This window comes from Anolis sagrei, chromosome 2 (genome assembly GCF_037176765.1).
Source record: "Anolis sagrei isolate rAnoSag1 chromosome 2, rAnoSag1.mat, whole genome shotgun sequence".
NCBI lineage: Eukaryota > Metazoa > Chordata > Lepidosauria > Squamata > Dactyloidae > Anolis > Anolis sagrei.
The window spans coordinates 165,254,531-165,271,205 of NC_090022.1; the positions used below are offsets into that span (position 1 = coordinate 165,254,531).

General features: G+C 41.0%; 1 protein-coding gene across 2 annotated transcripts in view; it reads left to right on the plus strand.

The window, feature by feature from the left end:
- The window catches only part of SIDT1 (SID1 transmembrane family member 1), a 67,416-nt gene that overhangs the window by 49,063 nt on the left and 1,678 nt on the right, over positions 1 to 16,675 (plus strand). For both annotated transcript variants that reach the window (XM_067464051.1, XM_067464052.1), the window contains 5 exons: positions 3,617 to 3,693; positions 6,320 to 6,366; positions 8,438 to 8,543; positions 10,168 to 10,278; positions 14,051 to 14,164. In XM_067464051.1, coding sequence (XP_067320152.1) covers positions 3,617 to 3,693; positions 6,320 to 6,366; positions 8,438 to 8,543; positions 10,168 to 10,278; positions 14,051 to 14,164 — 455 coding nt within the window. The remainder of the gene's footprint in view (positions 1 to 3,616; positions 3,694 to 6,319; positions 6,367 to 8,437; positions 8,544 to 10,167; positions 10,279 to 14,050; positions 14,165 to 16,675) is intronic.

The window sequence follows — 16,675 nt, forward strand, 5'->3', positions numbered from 1 at the left end:
TCTGAAATGACTTGAAAGCACACAAGAAAACTTACGTAGGCGATCCCTCTTTGTCCGAGGATGATGGTCCTCCAAGATGGGTGCACTGTAGGTGGCTGTGGAGCCCTATTCTTGATCTACATTTTCTCCCCCAGTGAGGGCATAGGTTTCCAGATGGAAGGCAGTCCTGGTCGGGGTTGGCTTGATGTGCCTTCCTCTTGGCATGTTTCTCTCTTTCACCCTCCATTTGTGCCTCTTCGAATTCTACAGCACTGCTGGTCACAGCTGACCTCCAGCTGGAGCGCTCAAGGGCCAAGGCTTCCCAGTTCTCAGTGTCTATGCCAGAGTTTTTAAGGTTGGCTTTGAGCCCATCTTTAAATCTCTTTTCCTGTCCTCCAACATTACGTTTTCCATTCTTGAGTTCGGAATAGAGCAACTGCTTTGGGAGATGGTGGTTGGGCATCCGGACACAACAACAACAAAAACAATCCTATCTCATCAGCCAAAAGCAGGCCTACACTTCCCATTGAAATACTAATAAGTTTATATTTATTAAAATTGTACTTCATTGGAATTATTGTATTGTTTTAAAGTGGGGGTTTTTTTGCACTACAAATAAGATATGTGCAGTGTGCATAGGAATTCATTCATGTTTTTTTCAAATTATAATCCGGCCCTCCAACAGTTAGAGGGACACTGACCTGGCCCTCTGCTTAAAAAGTTTGAGGACCCCTGGATTAGAGTCTAAGATATCTGGAGGGTGGATGATTCACAAAGGAGTTTTAAAGTTGTTTTTTTTTAAGTCACAGAAGGGGTGGAAATACCAACATTGTTTTTGCTGCCCTGAGCTTCTCGAGACAGACAGGGCTCTCCCTTCCTCCAACAAATTCCTCCCCATATCCTACATACATACTTGATGAAACACCTTGCCTGAAAGCCACCTGGAGTGGCCATTCATCTTTTAAATAGCCTTCAGGACTCCCCTGCATTGTTTATTTTATTTTATTTATTTGGCCCATTATTTTATTTTATTCTGTTCATATGTCACAGCACACAAAGGTTTCCAGGCGCATACAATTGGCCTGTAACCTGTCACAGTTCCCTGCCTCTACTGTTGGAGCTGGTGCAGAACACCCAGCTAGTGCCTGAGCTTTCTTCAGGACATGCGTATGGTGGGTGGACATGCGTATGCTTGCAAATATGTAATATCCTTACTACAGGGTGCAGCAGCATAACTTCCTTTTTTCAAAACTTAATAAAACCCATTGTATGAATCAGATTTTTTTTATAATGTAGGTGCATACCTAAAGTTTTGTTTTACGTAGTTTTGAAGATCAAATTAGGTAGGTGACATCCCACAACCTCTGAGGATGCTTGCCATAGATGCAGGCGAAACGTCAGGAGAGAATGCCTCTAGAACAGTGTTTCTCAACCTGGGGGTCGGGACCCCTGAGGGGGTCGTGAGGGGGTGTCAGAGGGGTCGCCAAAGATCATCAGAAAACACATGTGGGAAGTTTGAGCCAATTCTATCGTTGGTGGGGTTCAGAATGTTCTTTGATTGTAGTGAACTATAAATCCCAGTAACTACAACTCCCAAAAGTACAGGTCTATTTTCCCCAGACACCACCAGTGTTCACATTTGGACATATTGAGTATTTGTGCCAAGTTTGGTCCAGATCCACCATTGCGTGAGTACACAGTGCTCTCTGGCTATAGGTGAACGACAACTCCCAAACTCAAGGTCAATATCCACCAAATCTTTCCAGTATTTTCCATTGGTCATGGGAGTTCTGTGTGCCAAATTAGGTTCAAATCATCGCTGGTGGAGTTCAGAATGCTCTTTGATTATAGTTGAACTATAAATCCCACCAACTACAACTCCCAAATTACAAAATTAATTCTCCCACCTCCCCACAACCCCACTAGCATTCACATTTGGGCGTATTGGGTATTTGTGCCCAGTTTGCTCCAGTGAATGAAAATACATCCTGCATATCAGATATTTACATTGTGATTTATAACAGTAGTAAAATGACTGTTATGATGTAGCAAAACAGTGTTATGGTTGGGGGTCACCACAACATGGGGGACTGTGTTAAGGGGTCACTGGATTAGGAAGGTTGAGAACTACTGCTCTAGAACATGGCTATATAGCCAGAAAAACCTACAACAACCCAGTGATTCCGGCCATGAAAGCCTTCAACAATACAAAGAAGAAACAATTATGGATATAAGGAGTATTAATAAGATATTTGAAGATTATTACAAAAATTTATACCAAAACTCCCAGAACAGTTCTAAGAAGATAGATCAATAGCTGAAGAAATGAAGTTTGTAAAGTTTTTGTAGGAGATGAATTTAAAATGAGATAGAGCAATCACGCTACACGAAGTAGGCGGGGTTATTGATAGAGTTAAAATAAATAAAGCACCTGGTCCAGATGGATTCTCAGACAAGTATTATAAGGAGTATCAGTAATGAACAAAGCGCTGCAGAAAGGCGAGATTCCGGATTCTTGTGCAGAGACTAATATAGTCCTCATCCCAAAACAGGATAGAGATATGGAACAAGTGAAGAATTTTAGGTCAATCTCATTAGTAAATGCAATTATAAATTATTTGCAGAAATTCATGCAAGCATGTGATTTTAGCAGGACCAGGAGCCTACTTGATCTTCATCTATGATTTAAACCAGAATTATTTTTAACAACTTAAAAATAATTCTGGTTTAAATCATAGATAAAGATCAAGTAGGCTCCTGGTCCTGCTAAAATCACATGCCACCGATTTTAGCCTTTGGTGATAAGTGGTTAGAATTAATAACAGGGTGACCTCTTCACTGATTATTTTATTTTAGAGGCTCGTGGTTAGTTGATACATGTTCACTCACGCCTCTGCCATCTCAACATCCTATTTTAGGTGGATCTGAGCAGATCATGCACTGACTTTCTTCCTCTGTTTCTTACAGGATGGAGATACATAGTACCTTCATTCTGCTGTTGCTATTATTTGTTTATTTATTTATTTATAGCATTTCTACCCCACCTTTCTCACCCCAGAGGAGACTCAAGCCGACTTTACACAGAGGCAATAATTTGATGCCATAAAACACAATGTACATTTAAATAAATATTAAAATAGAATTTTAAAGTACATTAAAACAACAAGCCTTTGGTCACTCTGGCAACTAAATTAAGGATCTGACGATAGACAAGGACAAATGGAATGGAATGGAATGGAATGGATATATGGACTCTGAACCCGAGCATGAGATTGTTTTAATATTTTATTATGTATTGATGTTTTAATTTAACTGTTGAATTGCTTTTTGTACTCTGTATTGCTGTCAATTGATTTAGGTATCTAATTGTGCCTCCTTTGTAAGCCGCCCTGAGTCCCCCCCGGGGTGAGAAGGGCGGGGTATAAGTAAATGAAATAAATAATAATAATAAAACATGTAATCCACAAGTGTAATCCAGGCCTTTCCAATGGTCATTACACATAAATCCAAGTCCATCTACTGCACAAGTTATTTAATGGCTTGGTCACAAAGCCACGTTTTCACTCTCTTGTGAAAGGTCAGATCAGCTTAGTTCCAAGTGGTCTCTTAATACTCTCTGTGCTATTGTCTTTGGCAGACACTGGGATTTTCCGACGTGCCATGATGGTGTTGTACACAGATTGCATCCAGCAATGCAGCCGGCCAATGTACATGGTAAGCCCTTCCTGTCGGCCTGAAGAAGCCATCCCTGGACACTTGTTTTGTTTCCTATTTGAGCATGTATAAATGAATCACCAGGAAATAATAGTTAAGTAGATTTTCTTAGGCTACTACGAGGGGTATTTTTAAAGTAAGGTCCATTGGAACATAAGTGCACAACGAAAGTTTATTTCAAAAAAGTAAATTTATTTTCAGAAAGTACATACTTCACTCTATTTTTTGACATAGTTGCCAAGTTTGTTCAAACACATCATAACTCTGAACCTCTTCATAAAAACCTGCCGCCACCAAAAGCCACCAAATCGTCTGTAATCAAAGAAGGGCGACCGGAGCGGTACCCATCATGGACGTTGTCACGGCCATCTTTGAATTGTCGTACCCACTTACGCACTTTGCTTTCACTCATAACAGTATCACCATACACGTCACAAATCTGTCGATGAATTTCTGCAGCAGGCAGGTTCCTTGCTGACAAAAACCGTATCACTGAGCGAACCTCACATGCGGCGGGTGAGTTGATAGTCTTAAACATTGTTAAAGCACAGAACAGAACTGTACAGGTTAGCTACAGAGCGGAAACTGAGCACAGTTGTTCCCGAGGCATGCCGGTACACGACGCATGCGCTCATTGCGGTATGCGCACGAAATACTAGTGTCTACAACAAAACAGACCTTACTTTAAAAATACCCCTCGTATTTAAATCCATTAAACCAATAAGGTTTGAAAGTTCTTAATGTAGAATATATTATAATTTTAAGTATAGAAAATATAAATCTATACTCTTTTGTTTTGGGTAAGCTGTTTGGAAGAAGTTGAGGCAGGTCTCTCTAAGCGAGACTGGCAGAATCTCCTCTTCCTTTTCTTTTTCTGTCTTCCAGTATGGGACCTAAGATGGCTTGCAGTTTGACTTAAAACAAAGTTGAAAGCAATTAAACAATCATATGAAAATATTAATTATAAACATTTTAGAAGGGCAGTGTGAAGATTTCACCAATTTGTAACAATGCCACTAATTTGTAAAGAGTTTGTAAAGGAACCACCACTTTGCAAGGGTTTATTAATTTGATAGCGTAGCTCAGGGGTCCTCAAACTTTTTAAGCAGAGGGCCAGGTCACAGTCCCTCAAACTATCGGAGGGCCGGATTATAATTAGAAAAAAACCATGAATGAATTCCTATGCACACTGCACATATCTTATTTGTAGTGCAAAAGCCACTTAAAATACAATAATTAAAATGAGGAACAATTTTAACAAATATAAATTTATTAGTATTTCAACGGGAAATGTGTTCCTGCTTTTGCTGATGAGATAGGATTGTTGCTGTTGTTGTTGTTGTGTGCTTTTGAGTCGTTACAGACTTAGGTTGACCCTGAGTGAGGGCCGGGTAAATTACCTTGGAAGGCCACATCCGGCCCCCGGGCCTTAGTTTGGGGACCCCTGGCGTAGCTAATAGCTAATAGCTAGTGATATTGACTTGCTCTTTCTTTATGTGTAGCGTGATTTAACTTGGAAAGGAATTGTAACAGAGACAGAGCTTTAGGAAAAACGGTAACAAGTTTATTGAAATGTAGAAGGAGTGTGATGATTTCAATGTTTCTTACTCTTAGAGGCACATATCTTCAAAGGTTATATTTATAACATTCCTTAACCAACTCTGGAAAGGACTCTTCCTTCCACTAAACAGGTTTCAAACTTATTTTTCTTCAAACTGTGTTTCTTTCCGTAATAGATTACTTCGGTTACAAGCTTATTCTTTCTTTGTGATGTTTTTGTTGCAATAGAGATTCTCACTGCGTTTCTCTCACCTTTTCTCTCATACACTATTAATATAAATAAGTCAACTCGACTTATTTAAACTATTCAGGCTAACAGCCAAAACCTTCCTGATTCTTACTACTATAGAATCAACCACTCCTACAGTTCACAGACAGTAGACTAACTTACTGGTTCTCAACACACACTAGAACCAGTCTCTCCTGTAGTTCGCTGACTACAGACTAATTGTTTTAAAATGGCTGCCCTGCCAAGTAACAGTTGGCTCTGCCCCTGTTTCCATGGTAACCCAGCTCAACATGAGCTGAGTTGGCTACCATCCCCCTTAGCTATGCAACTTTAAATACTTACCCTTTAAAACAACTATCTGTAATTATACATAACTGCAAGTTAAAAAATTACACTTCACCACAGGCAGTTAATATATAATAATGATATAAAATATGCCAGTGAATTCCAATTCACATATATACACACACACATACTGAATCCTTGGTATATCCATGGATGCTTAAGTACAATCTTATACAAAATATATAAAATAGCAAAATTAAAGTTTGCTTTTGCATTTATTTTGAATATTCTCAAGCCATAAATCAAAGGATTGCAGAATCTGTGCATATGGAAATTTCAAAATCTTATTTGCATTTATGCATTTTTATGTCCCAGAGTTAAGCATGTACTTATGTCCTGACTGAAAAACAGTTGAAAGTTAATATTCAGATGGGACTTAAATATTTAAATCTAGCTGGATCATATCTTAGATAGATGTGCTGCAGTTGCAATGGTTGTGATTACAGTGACTGCAATTTTTAACACACGCTTCTGTTTGTTGCTTCCCTGTAGGACAGAATGGTACTACTTGTTGTTGGGAACCTGGTGAACTGGTCCTTGTAAGTAGCAAACATATGTGTATTTGATATGGTTGTATTTGCAATCAGAATTTGCCCCAGAGTGTGGTGGAGGCTCCTTCTTTGGAAGCTTTTAAACAGAGGCTGGATGGCCATCTGTCAGGGGTGATTTGAATGCAATTCTCCTGCTTCTTGGCAGGGGGTTGGACTGGATGGCCCATGAGGTCTCTTCCAACTCTTTGATTCTATGATTCTGTGTTGATTTGTGGCACTCTTAATATTCCTTGGTTGTTCCCCATCCAAGTGCTTACTCTGCTTCACTGTCAAGATCAGAGCCTAAACAAGCCTTCAGCTTGTTTAGGCTCAATCCTTTTACAAGGTCTCCCTTTCCTTAGTCTCATTTTTAAGAGTTGTTCAAATACAGAGAAACTTACAAATATTGAAATTAGATGAAGGGCTAGAAGGCATGATCATCAAGTTTGCAGACGACACCAAATTGGGAGGTTTAGTCAATACTCCAGAGGACAGGAGCAGGATTCAAAACGATCTTGACAGATTAGAGAGATGATTGGCCAAAACTAACAAAATGAAGTTCAACAGTGACAAATGCAAGATACTCCACTTTGGCAGGAAAAACAAAATGCAAAGATATAGAATGGGGGACAATGCCTGGCTTGAGAGCAGTATGTGTGAAAAAGATCTTGGAGTCCTCGTGGACAGCAAGTTAAACATGAGCCAACAATGTGATGTGGCGGCAAAAAAGCCAATGGGATTTTGGCCTGCATCAATAGGAGTCTAGTGTCTAGATCCAGTGAAGTCATGCTACCCATGCTCTATTCTGCTTTGGTTAGACCACACCTGGAATATTGTGTCCAATTCTGGGCACCACAATTCAAGAGAGATATTGACAAGCTGGAATGTGTCCAGAGGAGGGCTACTAAAATGATCAAGGGTCTGGAGAACAAGCCCTATGAGGAGTGGCTTAAGGAGCTGGGCATGTTTAGCCTGAAGAAGAGAAGGCTGAGAGGAGACATGATAGCCATGTATAAATATGTGAGAGGAAGCCACAAGGAGGAGGGAGCAAGCTTGTTTTCTGCTTCTATGGAGATTAGGATGCGGAACAATGGCTTCAGACTACAAGAAAGGAGATTCCATCTGAACATGAGGAAAAACTTCCTGACTGTGAGAGCCGTTCAGCAGTGGAACTCTCTGCCCCGGAGTGTGGTGGAAGCCCCTTCTTTGGAAGCTTTTAAACAGAGGCTGGATGGCCATCTGTCAGGGGTGATTTGAATGCAATATTCCTGCTTCTTGGCAGAATGGGGTTGGACTGGATGACCTATGAGGTCTCTTCCAACTCTTTGATTCTATGATTCTATTATTCTAAGGAAGAAGGAAAATGTGAACTGCAATATAGAAAAGAAAATATAAACAGAAAGAAAAATGGTTTCTGACTTCTTTTTACACATACATGTGATATAATCATAGTCCTCTCCCTAAAACTATATCAGATAACATCATCTTACTAATTTTCAAAATCAGATCACCTTTTTTTTTTTGCAAAATGTCCGTAAGAGGTTTTCAATTTTTTTGTACTGTCACTAATGATTATTTTTCTGATCAGACCAGATAGTTTATTCATTTGTACTGAATCAATAAATTCCAGTAACCATTTCTCCATAGTAGGTAATATTGAATTCTTCCATTTTTGTGCATAAAACTGTCTTGCACAAGTTGTTCTTTCTAATTTTATTTTGAATAGCAACATATTTTGTTTATCCCAGGATATTATCTGTCACCTACCGATATGATCAGAGATTTTTAATATCAGCTCTACAGGTTAATTTTGACCCAGTAAAAAATCATAAAGAACAGGAACAAAACTTGTGACATTTCAGTCAGTCCCGGATGTGCCCTAAAGTGCCTTTCAATCAGATAGGTCTCCAAAATGTTTTACAATGTCCATAAGTAAAAGTTTGCTTTTGTTCTCTACAAAATACAAATTTTAATAGGTGTTTGGGTTTTTTTGCTACACAAATTAATCCAGATGAGCAGATCATGATTTTGTATGTATATCTTGAATTGCAAAAGATATTTTGTCTTTCCCTTTTTTCAGTGCCATTTTTGGATTGGTGTATCGACCAAAGGACTTTGCCTCCTACTTGCTTGGCATCTTTATCTGTAATCTTCTGTTGTATCTTGCCTTTTATGTTATTATGAAGGTAAGTAATGCCTGCAACTCACTTCTCTTCAAATGTGGGTTAGAAAATGGATTTTGTTACAAGTCCTTCTCAGAGTTCTTACAAGCAAAGGCACATTTCATGGTTACACAAGGACTCCTTTCCCATAGCTGGAACTCCAGGGTGCTGTGAGACCTTCAACAAGAGAGAACTGCTGAATACTTTTCAGTTCTGTTTTGCTGTTATGTAAAGGGGTACTTTACAATGTTGTCTGTGCACATTCAGAAGAAGACCTACAAGTTACTCTAAACACCTTTGCAGAAGCATACGAGAAGCTCGGCCTGGCACTGAACATCAAGAAAGCCAAAGTGCTCTTCCAGCAGTCACCAGCCAATCCATTTCCAATACCAGAAATACAGCTTAATGGTGTAATATTAGAAAATGTTGACCATTTCCACTACCTTGGCAGCCACCTCTCCACCAAAGTCAACATTGACACTGAAATACAACACCGCCTGAGCTCTGCGAGTGCAGCATTTTTCCGAATGAAGCAGAGAGTGTTTGATGATCGGGACATCTGTAGGGATACCAAGGTGCTCGTTTATAAAGCTATTGTCCTGCCAACCCTGCTATATGCCTGCGAAACGTGGACAGTCTACAGACGGCACATGCAACTCCTGGAACAATTCCATCAGTGTTGTCACTGAAAAATCCTGCAAATCTCTTAGGAAGACAAATGGACAAATGTCAGTGTGCTCTGGAAGAAGCAAAGACCACCAGCATTGAAGCAATGGTCCTCCGCCATCAACTCCGCTGGACTGACCATGTTGTTCCCAACCACCGTCTCCCAAGCAGTTACTGTACTCCGAAACTCAAGAAAACGAAATGTTGGTGGGCAGGAAAATTATAGGAAAATAATTCCACCTAAACATTAGAGTGAATTTCCTGATGATAAGAGCTGTTTGGCAGCTGAATGTGTTGCCTTGCAGCATGGTGGAGGTGCCTTTTCTGGATGTTATTCAAAGTAGCATTTAATAACTGCACTTTTTCAAGAATTTCATGCAGTTTTTCTCAGAACTGTGCAACTTCCTTTCTATAAGTTTCAAAGGCCATTTTAAGTGTATTTATTGTATTTAAATTCTGTTTTTACCACACGGTTACTATTTAATTGTTTTTCAAGTTTTAACTTTTGTATTGCACTTTAAAAAAATTGTCTAGTGTGGGATTGTTAGCCGCTTTGAGTCCCCACAGGGAGAAAGGCAGGGTATAAATCAGGGGTCCTCAAACTAATGCCCAGGGGCTGGATACAGCCCTCCAAGATCATTTACCCAGCCTCGCTCTGAAACAACTTGAAAGCATACAACAGCAACAACAATCCTATCTCATCAGCCAAAAGCAGGCCCACACTTCCCACTGAAATACTAGTAAGTTTATATTTGCTAAAATTGTTCTTCATTTTAATTATTGTATTGTTTTAAAGTATTTTTGCACTACAAATAAGATACGTACAGTGTGCATAGGAATTCATTCTTTTTTTTTTCAAATTATAATCTGGCCCTCCAGCAGTTTGAGAAATTGTGACCCGGCCCTCTGTTTAAAAAGTTTGAGGACCCCTGGTTCCTGTGCATTTCTGGGGGGAGATTATTTAAATGTTTTGTTTTTCCAGCTCCGCAGCTCGGAAAGGCTCCTGCCGCTTCCTCTGTTCTGCATTGTGGCCACTGCTGTGGTTTGGGCTGCTGCCCTTTATTTCTTCTTCCAAAACCTGAGTAGCTGGGAGGTAAGTTTCCTGCATCCTCCTTCTTTTAGCCCCTTCCTTCTTCTATTGCTGCTGAACACATTTCATATATGTATGTGTGTATATAGCTTTTATCCTACATATCTCTTGGGATGAGTCCCAAATGATGATTCTGTGGGTCTCTGGATCACTTACATATCATAAACAATTCTAGAATCAAAACTCTGTTGGCTTTAAAACTGTGTTGGGGGAATCATGGATGTAGTGTACCTGGACTTCAATAAGGCCTTCAACAAGGTCCCCCATGACCTTCTGGCAAACAAACTAGTCCAATGTGGGCTAGGCAAAACTACGGTGAGGTGTATCAGTAATTGGTTAAATGGACGAACCCAGAGGGTGATTCTCCCCAATGCTTCCTCTTCATCCTGGAAAGAAGTGACGAGTGGAGTGCCACAAGCAGGGTTCCCTCCTGGGCCCAGTCCTGTTCAACATCTTTATTAATGACTTAGATGAAGGGCTAGAAGGCAGGATCATCAAGTTTGCAGACGACACCAAATTGGGAGGGATAGCCAATACTCCAGAGGACAGGAGCAGGATTCAAAACGATCTTGACAGATTAGAGAGATGATTGGCCAAAATTAACAAAATGAAGTTCAACAGTGACAAATGCAAGATACTCCACTTTGGCAGGAAAAATGAAGTGCAAAGATACAGAATGGGGGACAATGCCTGGGTTGAAAACAGTATGAGTGAAAAAGATCTTGGAGTCCTAGTGGACAACAAGTTAAACATGAGACAACAATGTGATGCAGCGGCAAAAAAAGCCAATGGGATTTTGGCCTGCATCAATAGGAGCATAGTGTCTAGATCTAGGGAAGTCATGCTATCCCTCTATTCTGCCTTGGTTAGACCACACCTGGAATATTGTGTCCAATTCTGGGCACCACAATTCAAGAGAGATATTGACAAGCTGGAATGTGTCCAGAGGAGGGCAACTAAAATGATCAAGGATCTGGAGAACAAGCCCTATGAGGAGCGACTTAAAGAGCTGGGCATGTTTAGCCTTCAGAAGAGAAGGCTGAGAGGAGACATGATGAGGGCCATGTATAAATATGAGAGGAAGTCATAGGGAGGAGGGAGCAAACTTGTTTTCTGCTTCCCTGGGGACTAGGACTTGGAACAATGGCTTCAAACTACAAGAAAGGAGATTCCATCTGAACATTAGGAAGAACTTCCTGACTGTGAGAGCCGTTCAGCAGTGGAACTCTCTGCCTCGCAGTGTGGTGGAGGCTCCTTCTTTGGAAGCTTTTAAACAGAGGCTGGATGGCCATCTGTTGGGGGTGTTTTGAATGCAACATTCCTGCTTCTTGGCAGGGGGTTGGACTGGATGGCCCATGAGGTCTCTTCCAACTCTATGATTCTATGATTCTATGAAAGGTAAATACTTCCCCTTCCAGCTCTGGGGGTTGGTGCTCTTCTCCATTTCTAAGCTGAAGAGCCTGCAGTTGTCCGTAGACAGATCCTAGGTCATGTGGCCGGCATGACTGCATGGAGCGCTGTTTATCTACACACTGATGTGATCTATTCACATTTGCATGTGCATCAACACCTTGGAAGATAATCCCAGAAAGAATAGTACAGCCTTCGACAATACATAGTACAGCATTTCTTTAAAAAATATTGCATCGCAAATGCTCTTGATGACTCAGAAGGTGGTATACTATGGGATCATGATATAAAGATGGCTCAGAAGATTCAGTTTCTGATGATTTGTACTGATGCGGATTCAGAAGCAAGAAATTAATAGAATGGCGTATCTGTTCCAATTTTGTAATTTAATGTGTTTCTCTATTGTTGTTAGTCAATTTAATTCTGTTCTGATAAAAATATTTGTTAGATTTGTTTAGCATTTTATTTTATTTACAGTATTAATCTTTAGAAATTATAAAAGATATATATAAGAATTTTCCTGCTAAAATTACAGCTTAAAATGTGTGCGCACCTGTCAGGAGTCAATTTCTGATGGCATGAAGACATCACAAATTCCCTCCGTGACATCCTGACTGAATCATCCAGGCTGAATCAATTCTCTCTCTGTGACGTTTTGAAACCTGGAAGTCTTGTATTGGAACTTGTGACGCAACAAGTTCTAATAAGGCAGTGGTTCTCAACCTTCCTAATGCCGCGACCCCTGAATACAGTTCATGTTGTGGTGACCCCCAACCCTAACCCTAACATTATGAATCGCCGTGTAAATAATGATCTGCAAGATGTATTTTCATTCACTGGAGCAAATTTGAAACAAATACCCGTTATGCCCAAATTTGAATACTGGTGGGGTTGGCGGGGAAATTTGCTCCAGTCATTTGGGAGTTGTAGTTGCTGGAATTTATAGTTAACATGTAAACAAAGAGCATTCTGAATCCCACCAACAATGGAATTGAACCAAAGTTGGTACAGAGAAATCCCATGATCAACAGAAAATACTGGCAGGGTTTGGTGGGCATTGACCTTGAGTTTGGGAGTTGTAGTTCGCCTACATCCAGAGAGCACTGTGGGCTCAAACAATGATGGATTTGGACCAAACTTTGCATGGATACTCAATATGCCCAAATGTGAACACTGATGGGGTTTGGGGAAAATAGACTTTGACATGAGACTAGGACGCGGAACAATGGCTTCAAACTACAAGAGAGGAGATTCCATTTAAACATGAGGAAGAACTTCCTGACTGTGAGAGCCGTTCAGCAGTGGAACTCTCTGCCCCGGAGTGTGGTGGAGGCTCCTTCTTTGGAGGCTTTTAAGCAGAGGCTGGATGGCCATTTGTCAGGGGTGATTTGAATGCAATATTCCTGCTTCTTGGCAGGGGGTTGGACTGGATGGCCCATGAGGTCTCTTCCAACTCTTTGATTCTATGATTCTATGATTTGGGAGTTGTAGATACTGTGATTTATAGTTCACCTACAATCAAGGAGCGTTCTGAATCCCACCAATGATAGTATTGGGCCAAACTTCCCACACAGAACCCCTATGACCAACAGAAAATACTGTGTTTTCTGATGGTCTTTGGTGACCCCTCTGACACCCCTTCGCGACCCCCTCAGGGGTCCCGACCCCCAGGTTGAGAAACACTGTAATAAGGAAACTGAGAAGAGGGGGAGATGGGCAGGAAAGGTGTATAAAAGGAAGTGGTATTGGGAAAAAGTCAGTAGTGTCTTTCTTTGCTGCAGAGATACAAGCAAAAACGGCTTGTGAGTGGTTATTTAATATTGCTATATAGATCCTACAGTCTTACAGTGCCTTACATTTGATGTGCCTTAGATTCAATGAAATATGGTATATTGATGTATATTTAGCAGAAGCTGAAATTCAGTTAATTAGAGCAAGAAGTATATGTAATTTTAGTTGGCAGGGATGGGGGGTAAGGGAGTGAAGTATTGTGGGGTTACTTTTTTATTGGATTCTTGTATTCGTTTCTTATTTTAGTGCCTGTGGGGTTTTTTTTATTTATGGTGAATATTTAATGTAAATCAGTTTCTCAAACTCCTCCAGATATTTTAGACTTCAGCTCCCATAATTCCTAACATCTGATAAGCTGGCTGGGATTTCTGGGAGCTGAAGTCCAAAACGCCTGGACAGCCAAAATTTGAAAAACACTGATGTAAATTAATTGAAGAAAAAAAACACCCCAACTTTGCTTTTGGTGCAGTTTGTTTCTGAGGCACACATATAGTACCATCGTGTTTCAGTCAGCTATACAGGTTCAGAATTTGTAGGAGACAGATGGAAATGACTGACTCCCTCTTTTCTTAAGGAAACCCCAGCAGAATCCCGAGAGAAAAACCGTCCCTGTCTCCTTCTGGGATTCTTCGATGACCATGACGTCTGGCATTTCCTCTCAGCGGCTGCCCTGTTCTTCTCCTTCTTGGTGAGTTGCTCCTTATGATCTCCCAGCAAAATGGTGCCAGATAGAGTTCTTCTGGTTGCATGTCATAGCATGCTGTCTATTTCTATACAATATACGAAGGCTTATTTTGCTCCCATAAATGTGTAATGGAAAACATATCTAAGCATAAATCATAGCCTAAGGCAGACCTTGCAGAATAATTTATTTATTTTTATTTATTTCCTATATTTATACCCTGTCCTTTTTTCCCCCGAGGGGGGACTCAAGGCGACCTCACAAACACCATACAGTGTGATCATAATAAAACAACTAACAATAAAATATTTAAAATATTAAATCAATAATTAAAACAATTGATTAACACACGCCTATGAGCCTCCGGTGGCGCAGTGGGTTAAATCCCTGTGCCGGCAAGACTGAAGACCGACAGGTTGCAGGTTCGAATCTGGGGAGAGGCGGATGAGCTCCCTCTATCAGCCCCAGCTCCTCATGCGGGGACATGAGAGAAGCCTCCCACAAGGATGATAAAAGCATCAAATCATCCGGGCGTCCCCTGGGCAACGTCCTTGCAGACGGCCAATTCTCTCACACCAGAAGCAAGTTTCTCAAGTCGCTCCTGATACGACAAAAAAAAAAAAGCCAACCAAACTCAATATGGTGGTTGAGACAGTTTTAACTAGTGGATTTTAACGTCAAGATTTTAATGCTTTTGTATGTGTATGGTATAATATGTTTCGGCATTGAATGTTTGCCATTTATATGTTGTGCATTATCCTACCCTTCGGGGTGAGAAGGGCAAAATATAAATGCTTTAAATAAATAATAAATAAATGATATATTGTCAAAGACTTTCATGGCCAGAATCACTGGGTTGCTGTGATGCCAGCCACAGATGCAGACGAAACATTAGGAGAGAATGCTGCTGAAACATGGCAATACAGCCTGAGCCTGAAAAATTCAAGAGCAACCCAATCTGATGATAAATGCATGCACAATGCACAGAATTAAATATACACAGTGAAAATCCATGAATGATAATTTAATATGGTGAAACCAGTTAACATAAAAAGGGGTGTGACTTCTGGCTTAGATGCTAGCTGCAAGGTGTCATGTGTAGGTGAAACAGACAGGAGTTTGCTGATGTCAGTTCATAGGGGAATTGGAAACGTTGAGTTAGGGAACTTCTAATTCTGAGAATTGTGGAAGAGGTAAAGAAGAGCAGAATAAAAAGACGTTTTAAGGGATGCCAGTGGCTGCTTCCTGGTTGGCCTGTGGTACTCACTTGCATCCATGGCCAGTTCCTTCTGTGCCAGTTAAAGTTCTCCTGGGTTCCCCTACTCACTTGATACCAAAGTATACATTATTTCCTAACTAGTTGTTCTTAAAGGTCACGATGAGAAACAAATGGTGCGGGGTGGAGATCAAGCAGGCCAAATCATGAGACTAACAAAAACAGAGTCTGGCTTTCTAGCAGTTTAATAGAGAATGGCTACATAAAATGGCCAAGATTGCAAAAGCAGCTGAAAAAAGCAGCGAGAAATGACTTGTCAACTAAACAGCAGACAAAATCTTTTTGGGGAGCTTTCCCCCTAATTGTGTGAAAGACAAGCTTGACTGCAAAAATTGGATAGGACAAAAGTTATCTTCTGTTTTATTTGGTTGATCGTAAACCGGATCGGGGTATAGGGTGGCAACCTATGTTGGACGGGTTACACTCCCCCTGAAGTCACAGGTCCGCAGTCTGGGTGTCCTCCTGGACTCATTACTGTTGCTTGAAGCTCAGGCATCGGCAGTGGCCGAGAAGGGCCTTTGCACAATTAAGACTCGTGTGCCAACTGCGACCGTGAAGGCGGATCTGGCCAGGGTGGTCCACGCCTTAGTCACTTCCAGATTGGAGTACTGTAATGCATTCTACGTGGGGCTGCCCTTGAAAATGGCCCAGAAATTTCAATTGGTCCAATGGGCGGCAGTCAGGTTAACTGGTGCTCTTTACAGGGAGAGGTCAACCCTCCTGTTTAAGGAGCTCCACTGGCTGCCATTCATTTTCCGGTCCCAATTCAAGATGCAGGTACTTACCTACAAAGCCCTAAACGGTTTGGGACCCGCCTACCTGCGTGACCGCATCTCTGTGTACGAACCCACACGATCTCTTTGTTCATCTGGAGAGGCCCTGCTTATGATCCCACCGGCATCGCAAGCGTGATTGGTGGGGACGAGGGATAGGGCTTTCTCGGTGGTGGCCCCCCGACTCTGGAACTCTCTCCCCAAGGACATCAGACAAGCCCCAGCATTGGTAGTCTTTAGGAAGAGCTTGAAGACATGGTTGTTCCAGTGTGCCTTCCCAGAATAGGAAACTCCAAGCATCATGTCCCAAATGCACTTTATTAGAGATTTAAGATTGTCTCCACACCGCACCCATCTCCAAAAACCTATCTATTTCACCTGTCATGCCCAGCATTTTAAAATTTTTAATCATTACATTGGCCCGGCCTTAGTTTTAAATGTGTCATGGTGTTATTGTCTAATGTTAAT